The 16465-nt window shown below is 38.1% G+C and overlaps 1 protein-coding gene across 1 annotated transcript in view; it reads right to left on the bottom strand.

The window, feature by feature from the left end:
* The window catches only part of ERP44 (endoplasmic reticulum protein 44), an 88227-nt gene that overhangs the window by 28431 nt on the left and 43331 nt on the right, over nucleotides 1–16465 (bottom strand). Inside the window, exons 5-8 of the mRNA XM_053714475.1 lie at nucleotides 14576–14760; nucleotides 13709–13824; nucleotides 9525–9582; nucleotides 6887–7003 (exon numbers count right to left, since the gene is read on the bottom strand). Coding sequence (XP_053570450.1) covers nucleotides 6887–7003; nucleotides 9525–9582; nucleotides 13709–13824; nucleotides 14576–14760 — 476 coding nt within the window. The remainder of the gene's footprint in view (nucleotides 1–6886; nucleotides 7004–9524; nucleotides 9583–13708; nucleotides 13825–14575; nucleotides 14761–16465) is intronic.

Raw genomic sequence — 16465 nt, 5'->3', positions numbered from 1 at the left:
ACAGAAGCCTCGTTCTTGAAGGCCCATGTGGAAGCCACAGCCCTAGTGGAGTGAGCTGTGATTCTTTCAGGAGGCTGCCGTCCGGCAGTCTCATAAGCCAATCGGATAATGCTTTTAATCCAGAAGGAGAGAGAGGTAGAAGTTGCTTTTTGACCTCTCCGTTTACCAGAATAAACAACAAACAAAGACAAAGTTTGTCTGAAATCCTTAGTAGCTGCTAAGTAAAATTTGAGAGCACGAACTACATCCAAGTTGTGCAACAAACGTTCCTTCTTTGAAACTGGATTAGGACACAAAGAAGGCACAACTATCTCCTGGTTAATGTTTTTGTTAGAAACAACTTTAGGAAGAAAACCAGGTTTAGTACGCAAAACCACCTTATCTGCATGGAACACCAGATAAGGAGAAGAACACTGCAGAGCAGATAATTCTGAAACTCTTCTAGCAGAAGAAATTGCAACCAAAAACAAAACTTTCCAAGATAATAACTTAATATCAACGGAATGTAAGGGTTCAAACGGAACCCCCTAAAGAACTGAAAGAACTAGGTTGAGACTCCAAGGAGGAGTCAAAATTTTGTAAACAGGCTTGATTCTAACCAGAGCCTGAACAAAGGCTAGAACATCTGGCACAGCTGCCAGCTTTTTGTGAAGTAACACAGACAAGGCAGAAATCTGTCCCATCAAGGAACTTGCAGATAATCCTTTTTCCAATCCTTCTCGAAGGAAGGATAGACTCTTAGGAATCTTAACCTTGTCCCAAGGGAATCCTGCAGATTCACACCAACAGATATACCAAATTATGTGGTAATTTTTCTGGTTACAGGCTTTCAGGCCTGAACAAGAGTATTAATAACAGAATCTGAGAACCCTCGCTTTGATAAGATCAAGCGTTCAATCTCCAAGCAGTCAGCTGGAGTGGGTCGAACGGACCTAGAACAAGAATGTCTCGTCTCAAAGGTAGCTTCCATGGTGGAGCCGATGACATATTCACCAGATCTGCATACCAAGTCCTGCGTGGCCACGCAGGAGCTATCAAAATCACCGACGCCCTCTCCTGATTGATCCTGGCTACCAGCCTGGGGATGAGAGGAAACGGCGGGAACACATAAGCTAGTTTGAAGGTCCAAGGTGCTACTAGTGCATCCACTAGAGCCGCCTTGGGATCCCTGGATCTGTACCCGTAGTAAGGAACTCTGAAGTTCTGACGAGAGGCCATCAGATCCATGTCTGGAATGCCCCACGGTTGAGTGACTTGGGCAAAGATTTCCGGATGGAGTTCCCACTCCCCCGGATGCAATGTCTGACGACTCAGAAAATCCGCTTCCCAATTTTCCACTCCTGGGATGTGGATAGCAGACAGGTGGCAGGAGTGAGACTCCGCCAATAGAATGATTTTGGTCACTTCTTCCATCGCTAGGGAACTCCTTGTTCCCCCCTGATGGTTGATGTATGAACTTGGCCCTCGCTAGCTGAGGCCAAGCTTTGAGAGCATTGAATATCGCTCTCAGTTCCAGAATATTTATCGGTAGAAGAGATTCTACCCGAGACCAAAGACCCTGAGCTTTCAGGGATCCCCAGACCGCGCCCCAGCCCATCAGACTGGCGTCGGTCGTGACAATGACCCACTCTGGTCTGCGGAAGGTCATCCCTTGTGACAGGTTGTCCAGGGACAGCCACCAACGGAATGAGTCTCTGGTCCTCTGATTTACTTGTATCTTCGGAGACAAGTCTGAATAGTCCCCATTCCACTGACTGAGCATGAACAGTTGTAATGGTCTTAGATGAATGCGCACAAAAGGAACTATGTCCATTGCCGCTACCATCAAACCTATCACTTCCATGCACTGCGCTATGGAAGGAAGAGGAACGGAATGAAGTATCCGACAAGAGTCTAGAAGTTTTGTTTTTCTGGCTTCTGTCAGAAAAATCCTCATTTCTAAGGAGTCTATTACAGTTCCCAAGAAGGGAACCCTCGTTGACGGAGATAGAGAACTCTTTTCCACGTTCACTTTCCATCCGTGAGATCTGAGAAAGGCCAGGACAATGTCCGTGTGAGCCTTTACTTGAGGAAGGGACGACGCTCGAATCAGAATGTCGTCCAAGTAAGGTACTACAGCAATGCCCCTTGGTCTTAGCACCGCCAGAAGGGACCCTAGTACCTATGAGAAAATCCTAGGAGCAGTGGCTAATCCGAAAGAAAACGCCACGAACTGGAAATGCTTGTCCAGGAATTCAAACCTTAGGAACCGATGATGTTCCTTGTGGATAGGAATATGTAGATACGCATCCTTGAAATCCACCTTGGTCATGAATTGACCTTCCTGGATGGAAGGAAGGAGTGTTCGAATGGTTTCCATCTTGAACGATGGAACCTTGAGAAACTTGTTCAAGATCTTGAGATCTAAGATTGGTCTGAACGTTCCCTCTTTTTTGGGAACTATGAACAGATTGGAGTAGAACCCCATCCCTTGTTCTCCTAATGGAACAGGATGAATCACTCCCATTTTTAGCAGGTCTTCTACCCAATGTAAGAATGCCTGTCTTCTTATGTGGTCTGAAGACAACTGAGACCTGTGGAACCTCCCCCTTGGAGGAAGCCCCTTGAACTCCAGAGAATAACCTTGGGAGACTATTTCTAGCGCCCAAGGATCCAGAACATCTCTTGCCCCAGCCTGAGCGAAGAGAGAGAGTCTGCCCCCCACCAGATCCGGTCCCGGATCGGGGGCCCGCATTTCATGCTGTCTTGGTAGCAGTGGCAGGTTTCCTGGCCTGCTTTCCTTTGTTCCAGCCTTGCATAGGTCTCCAGGCTGGATTGGCTTGAGAAGTATTACCTTCCTGCTTAGAGGACGTAGCCCTTGGGGCTGATCCGTTTCTGCGAAAGGGACGAAACTTAGGTTTATTTTTGGTCTTGAAAAGACCTATCCTGAGGAAGGGCGTGGCCCTTGCCCCCAGTGATATCAGAGATAATCTCTTTCAAGTCAGGGCCAAAGAGTGTTTTCCCCTTGAAAAGAATGTCAAGCAATTTGTTCTTGGAAGACGCATCCGCTGCCCAAGATTTTAACCAAAGCGCTCTGCGCCACAATAGCAAACCCAGAATTTTTTCGCCGCTAACCTAGCCAATTGCAAGGTGGCGTCTAGGGTGAAAGAATTAGCCAATTTAAGAGCACGAATTCTGTCCATAATCTCCTCATAAGAAGAAGAATTACTAATAATCGCCTTTCCTAGCTCATCAAACTAGAAACACGCGGCTGCAGTGACAGGGACAATGCATGCAATTGGTTGTAGAAGGGAACCTTGCTGAACAAACATCTTTAGCAGACCTTCTAATTTTTTATCCATAGGATCTTGGAAAGCACAACTATCTTCTATGGGTATAGTGGCGCGCTTGTGTAGAGTAGAAACCGCCCCCTCGACCTTGGGGACTGTCTGCCATCAGTCCTTTCTGGGGTCGACTATAGGAAAACAATTTTATAAATATGGGGGGAGGTACTAAAGGTATACCGGGCCTGTCCCATTCTTTACTAACAATGTACGCCACCCGCTTGGATATAGGAAAAGCTTCGGGGGGCCCCGGGGCCTCTAAGAACTTTTCCATTTTACATAGTGGTTCTGGAATGACCAGATAATCACAATCATCCAAATTGGATAACACCTCCTTAAGCAGAGCGCGGAGATGTTCCAACTTAAATTTAAAAGTAATCACATCAGGTTCAGCTTGTTGAGAAATGTTTCCTGAATCTGAAATTTCTCCCTCAGACAAAACCTCCCTGGCCCCCTCAGACTGGTGTAGGGGCCCTTCAGAAACCATATCATCAGCGTTCTCATGCTCTACAGAATTTTCTAAAACAGAGCAGTCGCGCTTTCACTGATAAGTGGGCATATTGGCTAAAATGTTTTTGATAGAATTATCCATTACAGCCGTTAAATGTTGCATAGTAAGGAGTATTGGCGCACTAGATGTACTAGGGGCCTCCTGTATGGGCAAGACTGGTGTAGACGAAGGAGGGGATGATGCAGTACCATGCTTACTCCCCTCACTTGAGGAATCATCTTGGGCATCATTTTTACTAATTTTTTTTTTTTATGACATAAAATACATATAGTTAAATGAGAAGGAACCTTGGTTTCCCCACAGTCAGAACACAATCTATCTGGTAGTTCAGACATGTTAAACAGGCATAAACTTGATAACAAAGCACAAAAAACGTTTTAAAATAAAACCGTTACTGTCACTTTAAATTTTAAACTAAACACACTTTATTACTGCAATTGCGAAAAAGTATGAAGGAATTGTTCAAAATTCACCAAAATTTCACCACAGTGTCTTAAAGCCTTAAAAGTATTGCACACCAAATTTGGAAGCTTTAACCCTTAAAATAACGGAACCGGAGCCGTTTTTATATTTAACCCCTTTACAGTCCCTGGAATCTGCTTTGCTGAGACCCAACCAAGCCCAAAGGGGAATACGATACCAAATGATGCCTTCAGAAAGACTTTTCTATGTATCAGAGCTCCACACACATGCAGCTGCATGCCATGCTGTCCTCAAAAACAAGTGCGCCATACCGGCGCGAAAATGAGGCTCTGACTATGATTAGGGAAAGCCCCTAAAGAATAAGGTGTCAAAAACAGTGCCTGCCGATATAATCATATCAAAATACCCAGAATAAATGATTCCTCAAGGCTAAATATGTGTTAATAATGAATCGATTTAGCCCAGAAAAAGTCTACAGTCTTAATAAGCCCTTGTGAAGCCCTTATTTACTATCTTAATAAACATGGCTTACCGGATCCCATAGGGAAAATGACAGCTTCCAGCATTACATCGTCTTGTTAGAATGTGTCATACCTCAAGCAGTAAGAGACTGCACACTGTTCCCCCAACTGAAGTTAATTGCTCTCAACAGTCCTGTGTGGAACAGCCATGGATTTTAGTTACGGTGCTAAAATCATTTTCCTCATACAAACAGAAATCTTCATCTCTTTTCTGTTTCTGAGTAAATAGTACATACCAGCACTATTTTAAAATAACAAACTCTTGATTGAATAATAAAAACTACAGTTAAACACTAAAAAACTCTAAGCCATCTCCGTGGAGATGTTGCCTGTACAACGGCAAAGAGAATGACTGGGGTAGGCGGAGCCTAGGAGGGATCATGTGACCAGCTTTGCTGGGCTCTTTGCCATTTCCTGTTGGGGAAGAGAATATCCCACAAGTAAGGATGACGCCGTGGACCGGACACACCTATGTTGGAGAAAGACCTTTATTTCATATAGGGTCCTGAGTAGAAATTGCAACGTTTCAAGCCTAAACAGGCTCTTAATCATGTATGTCTTAACATGATTAAGAGCCTGTTTATGCTTGAAACATTGTAATTTCTACTCAGGACCCTATATGAAATAAAGGTCTTTTAAAGAAATTGGAGGCTGGAATATTCTTTTTACTTGGATTGACTGGGACCTGGCAAATCCTTTATTCCGTGCCCCACTACAAGCAGAGAAGGTGTGCTGTTTTTCTAACCTTTTGGTGATCAGCGGATCATGTCCGACAGACATCGATGAATGCCGACAGCATACGCTGTCATCATTTATCATTGCACAAGCAGTTCTTGTGAACTGCTTGTGCAATGCCGCCCCCTGCAGATTCGCGGCCAATCAGCCGCTAGCAGGGGGTGTCAATCAGCCCGATCGTATAGAATCGGGCCGATTGATGTCCGCAGCCTCAGAGCAGGCGGACCAGTTATAGAGCAGCGGTCTTAAGATTGCTGCTTCATAACTGCTGTTTCCAGCGAGCCTGAAGGCTCGTGCGGAAACAGGGTCATCAAGCTCCGTTCGGAGCTTGATAATTTCGGCCCCTAAATCTCCTATCCTCCAGCCTTAAATTGTGACCTCTTATAACAAACAATTTTCTTGGAATAAACAGAGCTTCTGCCATCTCAGTATATGGACCTTGAATATATTTATATAAAGTAATCATCTCACCCCTCAAGGGCCTTATTCTAGAGAAAACAGACCCAGTTTGGCTAACCTCTCCTCATAGTTTAAAGGGATAGTCAACACCAGATGATTTTTTTTTGTTTAAAAAGATAGATAATCCCTTTATTACCCATTCCCCAGTTTTGAATAACCAACACTGCTATATTAATACACTTTTTACCCCTGTGATTAACTTGTATCTAAGCATCTTTTGACAGCCCCCTGATCACATGACATTTTATTTATTATCTATTGACTTTCATTTTAGCCAATTAGTGCAGTGTCTGCCACAATCCACGGGCAGGATCACAATGTTATCTATATGGTTTACATGAAATAGCTCTCCCCTGTTGTGAAAAGCAAATAAAAAAGCATGTGATAAGAGGCGGTCTTCAAGGGCTTAGAAATTGGCATATAAGCCTTCATAGGTTTAGCTTTCAACTAAGAATAGCAAGAGAACAAAGCAAAATTGGTGATAAAAGTAAATTGGAAAGTTGTCTAAAATTACATGCCCTATTAGAAACTTGAAAAAAAATTTGGACTTGACTTTAAATTCTCCATTCCCCTTATTAGCTTTGTGGCCCTTCTCTGAACTTTTCCTAAGTCTGCAATGTTTTTTTTTTTAGATCCTCAAGGTAGGAGACAGAATCTCTATTTGGGTAGATTTATCTAAGTTTTCAATGAAAAAAAACCCAACTAGTGATCCATTTTTTTTAATATCCCCTTATTTGCCATTCAATGCATCAACTAAAAAGATAGACTACTTTTAATTTTCTGTAGTTTTAGAGTTGGGGGGGAGAGAGACAATTTTGTAAAATATTTCTGGTACATAAAATGGTGTTAGTCACATTTTAAAAGAAAAGCCTTATCAGAGATCCTCAGGAAGACCTCAGATCTGAAATACCCACCTCTCCATTTTCAAATGTAATTTCTCGAACAAGAGGGACACATTTATCTTGCGTCCATGCAAAGGCCAAGTCAAAGTTGGTAAGAGATCCCAAATAGACCATGTCTGGAGAATTGTCCTGTGAATATGCAAGTCAGAAAGAAGTTTCAATAAAATTGTAAAGTTGGCGACATAAAACGCACATGAAATTGCAATATACACGCAGCTGCAAACAATTCTAGTAAGCGTTATCACATGTTCTGTTAAACATATAGAGAGGTCAAAATTGTATTTTAATTTTAAACAGAATCATTTTTGCAATATACTTCCATTTGCAATAACTTTTCTAGTAAAAGTTAGTAGTTTTTTTCCCCAGTGGCATACATACATATGCTGTGAGTGAGGGTCCGTGCACCAGTATTCAAACACCACATCTTCTCAGAGGTCATGACACAAATTAAAGGGACAGTGTAGTGTAAAATGTTCTCTGCTTTAATGTGTTCCCAATGATCTATTTTACCTGCTGGAGTATATTTAATTTATTAGAAATAAGTTCTTTAGCTTTTTTTTTTGACGTTTGCAATAGCTACTTTTGCCTGTTATATCCCAACCTATACTGAACATTTCAATACTTAAAAGGGACAGTTTACTCAAAAACATTCTCCCCTTTAATTTGTTCCCAATGAGCCACTTTACCTGCTGGAGTGTATTAAATTGTTTACAATTATTTCCTTTACCCTTATAATGGCATTTGAAATAGTTGATTTAGCCTGCGGTATCCCCACCTATACTGAAAGTTTCTGGTCTTAGGTCCAATCTATAGATAAGCTGTGTAAACACAGCCAGCAGAAGAAATTACACCCCCAGTGGGGTATAGAAGAGATAAGGTAATAAAACAATTCCATTGTTCTCTCCAAATATTGGTCTTTGGTTTACGGACATATATAAGATAAAGAAGCATGTATATGTACACAATGTGATAAAGTAATAAGATCCGATTATACACTCTGCAACTGGTAAAAAAGCAATTGAAAACACGTTAAGGAAAAAACTATTTTAAAATATACTGTCCCTTTAAGTATTTGCTACTGAAAAGCTGTATAAATATAAGCCGAAGAATAAATTACACTCCCAGAGGGGGGTCCTAGAGATAAGTCCTCAAATGTTAATTTTCAGTTCTCATTAAATATATAAACAGAGATAACACAAGGAGTGTGTGTGTGTGTGTGTGTGTGTATTTATAAAGAGTGATAATGTAAGGAGAACTGATAGCCCTGAACACTTAAAGGGACATTATACACTCGATTTTTCTTTGCATAAATGTTTTGTAGATGATACATTTATTAATATACAGCTTTTTTTTTTTTTTAAATATATAGTTTTGCTTATTTTTAAATAACATTGCGCTGATTTTCAGACTCCTAACCAAGCCCCAAAGTTTTAGGAGAATACTGACTACGCCAGCTTGCTCCTGTTTGTGTAAAGGGTCTTATCATATGCAGAGGAAGGGGGGAGTGTCTTAATATTTCCCACTTTCAGTGGGTGTTCTAACTAATCCTTTTAGAGCTAAACTGGAAGCTTCTAAGTAAGTTTTTAAAAGGTTTTATACTGGATGTTTATATCAGTATCTGTGCATCTTATTCTTTATAGTAGTGCCTATTACATGCAGTTATATGAAAATTTGTGTATACTGTCCCTTTAAAGGGACATTGTACACTTCCATAAATGTTTTGTAGATAATCCATTTATATAGCCCACCTGGGAGTGTTTTTGTTACAATGTATAGTTTTGCTTATTTTTTTTTAAGAACATTGTGCTAATTTTCAGACTCCTAACCAAGCTCCAAAGTATCAGATGTAGACTCAAGTCTACAGATCTTGCTGCTTTTGTTTGTATAATCTGTATATTCATATGCAGGGAATGTGGGAGAGTGTCTGCTCGTTCTGCTTTCCCAGCCCCTTTCACTAGGTGTCCCAGCCTAACCTCATCAACAGAGCTAAACTGTGAGTTTCTAAGTAAGTTTTTAAAAGGTTTTATACTGGATTTTATATCAGTATCTGTGCATCTTATTCTTTATAGTAGTGTCTATTACATGCAGTTATATGAAAATTGGTGCATACTATCCTTTTAAACCATTTTAATGGGTTGTGGTTTCAAAGAGCAAAAACAGTTCTTTTGTATTAAAAAATAAACCTAAAAGAACAATTCTGATTCATTTTATACTCTTTAGCTGGTATAACGAGTAATTTGAAATTACATTAGGGGAATGAAGTTTTACAGTACACAGTCCCTTAAAGTCTTTACAGGCACAATGCACACCACTGCCAGCTCTTGAATACTGATGCACATGCCCTCAGCATATGTGCGTATGCCACTGAAACCAGTAATAACTTTTACTAGAAGCAGTTTTGCTAATGGAAGTATATTGCCTTATTTTTAAATTGATATACACTCAGTGTTTTCCTTTCTATCCGTTTAAGTACACCAATGAACAGAAGTATAATTAAATATTTAAAGGGCCACTAAAGTGCAAAAATGACATACTTTAATTACAGTATATCATTTGAGCACTAGCTACCCTGTAATTCTGTGTTAACCCCCCCCCCCATGGGGTTAATTTATTTAATTTTAATTACAATACATTTTAAATTCATACTTACCCCAATAGGTCTGTAAATAATATTATCCCCACTAAATCTCTCTGGCTTTGAAACCTCCCTAGTAAAGAAAATAAAAAGAGCAAATTAATATAACATTTACAAAATTATAACTGCGAATTTTAACTAAAATATAACATTTCCATTTTTTTTTATTTAACCCTTTAAGGACACAGCTTTCAGTTTGCTCAATTGTTTTATGACGGAAAAATTCCGTCATATGTCCTTAAGAGGTTAAAATCAGAAGATCCTAAGCTAAATAAAGCAACTTTTTCTTGCCAAGTTTACAACGGTTTGCCCCTTCACCAATAGAACAGTATTTTATATGCAGTATTTTATAAATAATCAATATTTTTTTTTTTTTCTCAATGTGTGTAATCACTGCATTTTTTGTCTGCACCTTTAAAATAATAATAATAAAAAAAAATCAATGAAATACTGCCCATAAAGGCACTAGCATGAATGAAACTGTAGAAAAAACTTCCAAGACCTTCTGACCACAACTTAAAGGGACAGTCAACCCCAAATTGGTTCTAAGGGATACATATAAAGTAACAAACGATTATTATTTACAAATATAGCCCAATTTTCTACCATATATTGTTTGAAAGTAAAAAGACTTACGATTTGCTCCGCTGCCTGCCCCCTCCCCTATTTCGTCATCAGCATTGTCATCTGCCTGTGATTGTAGTAGCTTTTCTATCCTCCATATTCCCGTGTTTGGCGCATGCGCAATGCGCCGATTTTAGTCAAGGGGAACTTTTGAATCTGGAACTCCAAGTATTCAAAAGTTCCCCACACAGATTAACACCTTGTGTACTGCAATAGTTTTTTCAATGCTCAAACTCCACCCACAACTTAACCTTATTTGAAGGAGCCAATCCAGATTTGAGTCTGGAGAAGACACTGTTATAGTGATAACAACTTCTCCATTGTTTTTGCAGAAAAAAAGATGCACAGTATGGACAGATATGTGACAGGGTTTGGCTTGCGAAGCTTGCAGTGTGCTCTTTAAGTTTGAGGAATGGAAATTCAAAATGTTTACAATTACAGGAAGACAGGACAAAGTAAAAATACTGAAAGGTTACGGCAAAGTTGTTATACGATGTACAATTAAACATTTAATATTATAATCTCAAAGTGCTTATGTCCCTTTAAACTAAATTATAGCAAAACCTAGGCCATACAGCAGCAAGAAGGATTTTTTTATTTTTTTTAACAGTTTCCTGTGAAATACTGGGCTAAGATTTACATACCAAAGTGAGACTACAAAAGGACACAACCTTTCCCCGTGAGAAAAGTGCAGTCAGCTAAAAACCACTTAAAGTGATTGTAAACTTGAGTACTCACTCAAGTCATAGGATAGAATAAAAAAAAATTAGTGAGACTATCATTTATCAAATTGGTAATATATATGATCTTCTGAGATTTTTACCTTTTAATGCTATAATGATAAGCGCCGTTCCTCTGCCTGCCATATTGCTAAAATGATTGACAGATGACGAATCTGCAATCCACTAATCGTTGTTTCCCCCCCGGGCCGTGACGTTTGTGCAAAGGGGAAATGACTAGTGGATTGTAGATTCGTCATCTGTCAATCAATTGAGGACTATGGCAGGCGAAGGAATGGCGCTTATTGTTGTAGCATTAAAAGTTAAAAATCTCAGATGATCAGTATATATATATTACTAATTTGATGAATGAAAGTCTCACTAATTTTTTTAATTCTATCCTATGACTTGCGTGAGTACGCTCAAGTTTACATTCACTTTAATCCCTGAAACATCTTTTAATTTATACACTAGAACCGTGGCAAAATACACTTTCCACAAAATTAAAAGGGACATGTGAAAAAAGTGATAAGTTGAGTTGTGGTCTCAAAGAACCAAATCAGCTATTTCATATACAAAATAAACACAAAGAAGCTATTTCTCATACATTCGAAACTCTGCTGCTGGTATAAAGTCAATGGAAACACATTAAGGGGAAACCAGTTTTACGGTATGCTGTCCCTATAAGCTTTTCACACCATAGTTGAGACCCCAGCAAAATGTACAAAGCTTGCTGGATTTTAAAGTGAATTAAAACATCTCCTAATTACAAGACTTTTATGTATTCTTTAAATAAATAAATGTATCAGCTATGAGTGAAATGGTTCTGAATATATTAACGTTTGCTGCAATAGCTTTTTTAATTACCACTTCCCTCTTGCCTTATTTGGAGGAGCCATTCCGAAATAGTTACTGGAGTAGACAGAATTGACACTGTCAGATTGTTAAAGGGACAGTCAACACCAGAATTTTTGTTGTTTAAAAATATAGATAATCCCTTTATTATCCATTCCCCAGTTTTGCAAAACCAACACTGTTATATTAATACACTTTTTATTTCTGTGACTAACTTGTATCTAAGATCTTCTGACCGCCCCTAATCACATGACTTTTAGTTATTATCTATTGACTTGCATTTTAGCCAATTAGTGCAGTGTCTGCCACTAGCCACGGGCGTGATCACAATGCTATCTATATGGCCTACATGAGCTTGCTCTCCCCTGCTGTGAAAAGTAAATAAAATAGAGGCGGCCTTCAAGGGCTTAGAAATTATTATATGAGCTTTCCTAGGTTTGCTTTCAACTAAGAATACCAAGAGAACAAAGCAAAATTGTTGATAAAAGTAAATTGGAAAGTTGTTTAAAACTACATGCCATATTTGAAAAATTAAAGTTTTTTTGGACTTGACTGTCCCTTTAACAACACTCGTATTGTTTTACATTATCTTCTCTGATGATCCTACAGAAGCCAATTAGAGCCCAAATTTGGCGGCAGTTTACAAATAAATAAAATAAACACTAGTTTAGCCCTGAAATAAGGTGAAGTTAGGGCCCCCTCCAAGTGCAATGATTGCAAACTGCTGCTCTTTAACCTAGATACCTATAGGAAAACAACTTTCTCGCTTTGTAGGTGAAGTTTTATTGTTTTTTGCTTTCAAGGCTTTTCCTTTAATGATAGTTTGTCTCTGACTACCCATACAGAAGGTTTCAATTTTTCTTTTACCAGTGTTGTACATTAACACGTACAAACACATTAACTACATAGTTTAGAATTACTGTGCAGTAGCAGGATACACAGCAAAGGCTTGTTGTGCTTGTATGAGAACTTTACACACGGTCATCTGTTAATAACTTTCCAGCCTTTCTTTCTGCTGTCACTAGAAATAATGTGTGGTGTGGATTACATAATACTGTACTTTGGTAAGTAGAATGCAGTTTCCATAAAGTTTTGTTTATTGGTGCAGTTTTACAATTATGCTCCAAGCGAAAGAAATCAACTCCAGATTTCTGAACATGGTGATTTTAGACTTCTGCTAGGTGACATGAAACCAGACATTGGAAAACTGGTATCACTTCATTAACGGGATATTAACCTCTTAAGGACATATGACGGAATTTTTCCGTCATAAAACAATTGAGCAAACTGAAAGCTGTGTCCTTAAAGGGTTAAAAACACTAAATAAATCATTGCTTGAATTATGTATTCAGAACATAGATTAGCCTGAGAATAATTTGTACATGTATTTTAAAAAAATTATATTAATTAAATATTGAAAAAAAATAAGGGTAAAAATGAATGTCCGTAAGGTGGTGCGTGCCGCCATATTGTAACTTGGGTTATCTTTTCTGCTGAGACCAATAAGGAATGGTTATAAATGGCTTACTAGAGTGTGCAACCAATGACTGTGTGCAATATAGCTGTGTCTGCACTTCCATGTTTAACATGAATTGGAAATCCCACAATATTCAGATTTAAATGACAGTAAATGAGAACAAAATAAATAAATAATGAAAGTATATTGCAGTTGTTTTACTACATGTAATTAAACAATTTACATCAAATTTCTTGAGGCGTTTAATGTCTCTTTAAGCCCATACATCAATCACAGTAACATTTTTTTTTTTTAATAGTTAAGCAATTGCTAAATCTTATACATAAGACTCTTGCACAGTGACTACTGACTTTAATAAACTGGTATCACAAGATAATATTTTTAATGAAATTAAAAATATATACACACATACACTTGTTTTTTTTTTTTTGTATTTTAAACAAATATTACACTTCAATACCTAATTCTAATAAAAATCATATGCTCTTTGTTTATGAAGTATAATTAACTGTAACAACACTCACCCAAAAGCTGCAAGGAAGACGCAATCATCATGTAAAATATTTGCCACTTTTTCAAACGTTCTGTAGTTTTCAGATTCTTTGTTTTCAAAAAATCCAATGATATTTCTTTTACTACGCTATAGTAAAAAAAAAAAAAAGTTTAACGTTTATGTAAAGGAAGTTTACACTCGGATAAATAGTATAAATATATATCAATTATACACATTTTTGACCCTTTTAGTTCTTGTTGCAACATTTTATTGAAATAAAACAAAATCTAACTCTTGCCGATCCCATTCATAAAAAAGGCTAACAGGGCTTAGAGACCTTTAAGGGAATTATGCAGTCTTTGAGGCCATAGAGCTTGGATCTAACAACTTTAATAGGTTCCAAATCATCTATTTTACCTGCTGGAGTGTATTAAATGGTTCACAAATAGTTAATGTACCTTTATTTTGTTATATGAAATAGCTATGTTTGCCTGTTGAATCTGCCACCTATACTGAACATTTCAATACAGCAGTACTGGCTATAGGAAAGCTATGTAAACAAGAATCAACAAAAGAAAGGGATGATGATGATGAGAGACAGGGAGTAGGAGACAGAAGAGAATATCTGCTCTCATCGGAAGCTCGGCTCATTAAAATGGCTTGTAGGTTCAACTAGCTATACAGCTTATTTCATGTCGAAAAAAATCTAAAAGGAGCATCACTGCAGCTGGTATAACAAGCAATTGGAAAAACATAAAGGAACAAAAAAAATTACAGTACACTGTCCCTTTAATCTTTCAAAAAAACATCTGACACTATACTGTAAAATGCTTAATTTACTAAACATACCAGTAGGAACTGATAAATTACCATTAAATCACTAACATGAACAACTTACATCAACAAGTTTGAATTCCTCCAAGTCCGGAACTTCTCGAACAGGATCACTTCTCTGTTGTCTCATATAATCCGCTATTGCCGTTACGGAGCGTTGTCCTCGATACTCTCGCTTCATCATCATTCCATTTCTAAATAGTTTTAATGTGGGGTATTTGCTTATCCTATATCTCTGGGCAATATCCGCTAACAGGAAAGAAAAGGATTTATTTAAAAAGGGATATAAACCATATTGTAAATACAAATATTTTCTTCTATCTTGTAATAAATTAACATACAAGGGGGCCTGATCAGGGGTCAAGTCGAGCGGGAACAGAGTTCCTGCACTATTTTTGCAGGAGGAGCTTAGTTCCCTCTTAATAGAGAACAGAAACACTTCAGTACACAATGCTGCTGCTGGTGGGAGGAGCTGGAGCACAGTCTGATTAGAGGGATAGTGAGAACCTCTAGTAATGGGCAGTAACACTTCCTGCAATACACTAAATGCAAGCCTGTCAGCTGTCTTGCTGTGTGATCACCCCGCAATGTGTGGAACACATGGTGCTTACATTTCTGTGTGGCTTGCTCTGGGGTTATTTAGCTCCCCTCAGCAGAAATAGAACTATAAGACTCTGTGACAAAGGAGGATTCTCAGGCCCAGATGCAACCATTCAACCCTTCATTGGATTTAATTTGCTTTCATTAACCAAAGTGTATAAATTATATACATACAAATAGAGTGTGTGTATTTATAAAACAATATTAAATTGTGAGTGGGGGCAGGGTGGAAGTCTAGATGAGCTCCCACACTTTTTTTTTTGTAGGACTTGACCCCTGGGCCTGATGATCAAAAAAATCAACGGTATGAGGAGAAATCACACAAAAAATTTTGTGAACATTATATTGTAATATTCTGGTCTCTGTTTCACACCCAGAAACGCTCATTTCTTTGACGGACCTCGCATTACTGACAAGACGTTTCAATAATCTCATCAGAGCAGAGTGAGTTTGAATTTTTTTTTTTTACTCCATTAAAGGGACAGTAAAGTCAAAACTAAACTTAAAGGGACAGTCTACACTAAAATTGTTATTGTTTAAAAAGATAGATAATGCCTTTACTACCCATTCCCCAGCTTTGCACAAATAACATTGTTTTGCACATGCTCAGTAGGAGCTGTAAGACAAAAAGTGTAAATATAAAAAGACTGTGCACATTTTGTTAATGGAAGTAAACTAGAAAGTTGTTTAAAATTGCTGGTCTTTCTGGATCATGAAATGTAATTTTGACTTCAGTGTCCCTTTAATTTGTGTCATACAAGCCACTGCTGACTCAGAGAAGGTGCACTCAAAGCATACGTGTGTATACTGCTTAAAACCAGCAATCATTTTTACTAGAAGTATTTTTGCTTATAAAAAGTATATTGCAAAAATGCTTCCATCCACATTTCAATTTTGACATTTCTATCCCTTTAAAACTTGAAGTGTGACCAGTGAGACAGATAGTATTTTTGCTCAATCCTAATCACATTATTGAAATTTCTTTTAAAAGGAAGGCGTTACACTTTCATTATTCAGATAGGACTTTTAATTTTAATCAACTTTCCAATTTACTTTTATCATCAAATTTGCTTTTTTCTCTTGGTATTCTTAGTTGAAACTAAACCTAGGTAGGCTCATATGCTAATTTCTAAGCCTTTGAGGGCTGCCTCTTATCACATGCTTTTTAAATCTCTTTTCAACACAAAGAGACAGAAAGTACACGTGGGCCATATAGATAACACTGTGTTCAGGCACAGGGGGTTATTTAAGATTTAGCACAAAACAATCCTAAATGCAAGACAATAGATAATAAACAGTCACAGTCATGTGATCAGGGGGCTGGAAGAAGGTTGGTTGTGCAAAACTGGGGAAT

Source organism: Bombina bombina, chromosome 5 (assembly GCF_027579735.1).
Source record: "Bombina bombina isolate aBomBom1 chromosome 5, aBomBom1.pri, whole genome shotgun sequence".
In the NCBI taxonomy this organism is placed as follows: domain Eukaryota; kingdom Metazoa; phylum Chordata; class Amphibia; order Anura; family Bombinatoridae; genus Bombina; species Bombina bombina.
The sequence above is the reverse complement of the archived record's forward strand: the minus strand, read 5'-3'. Positions and strand labels throughout refer to the sequence as shown.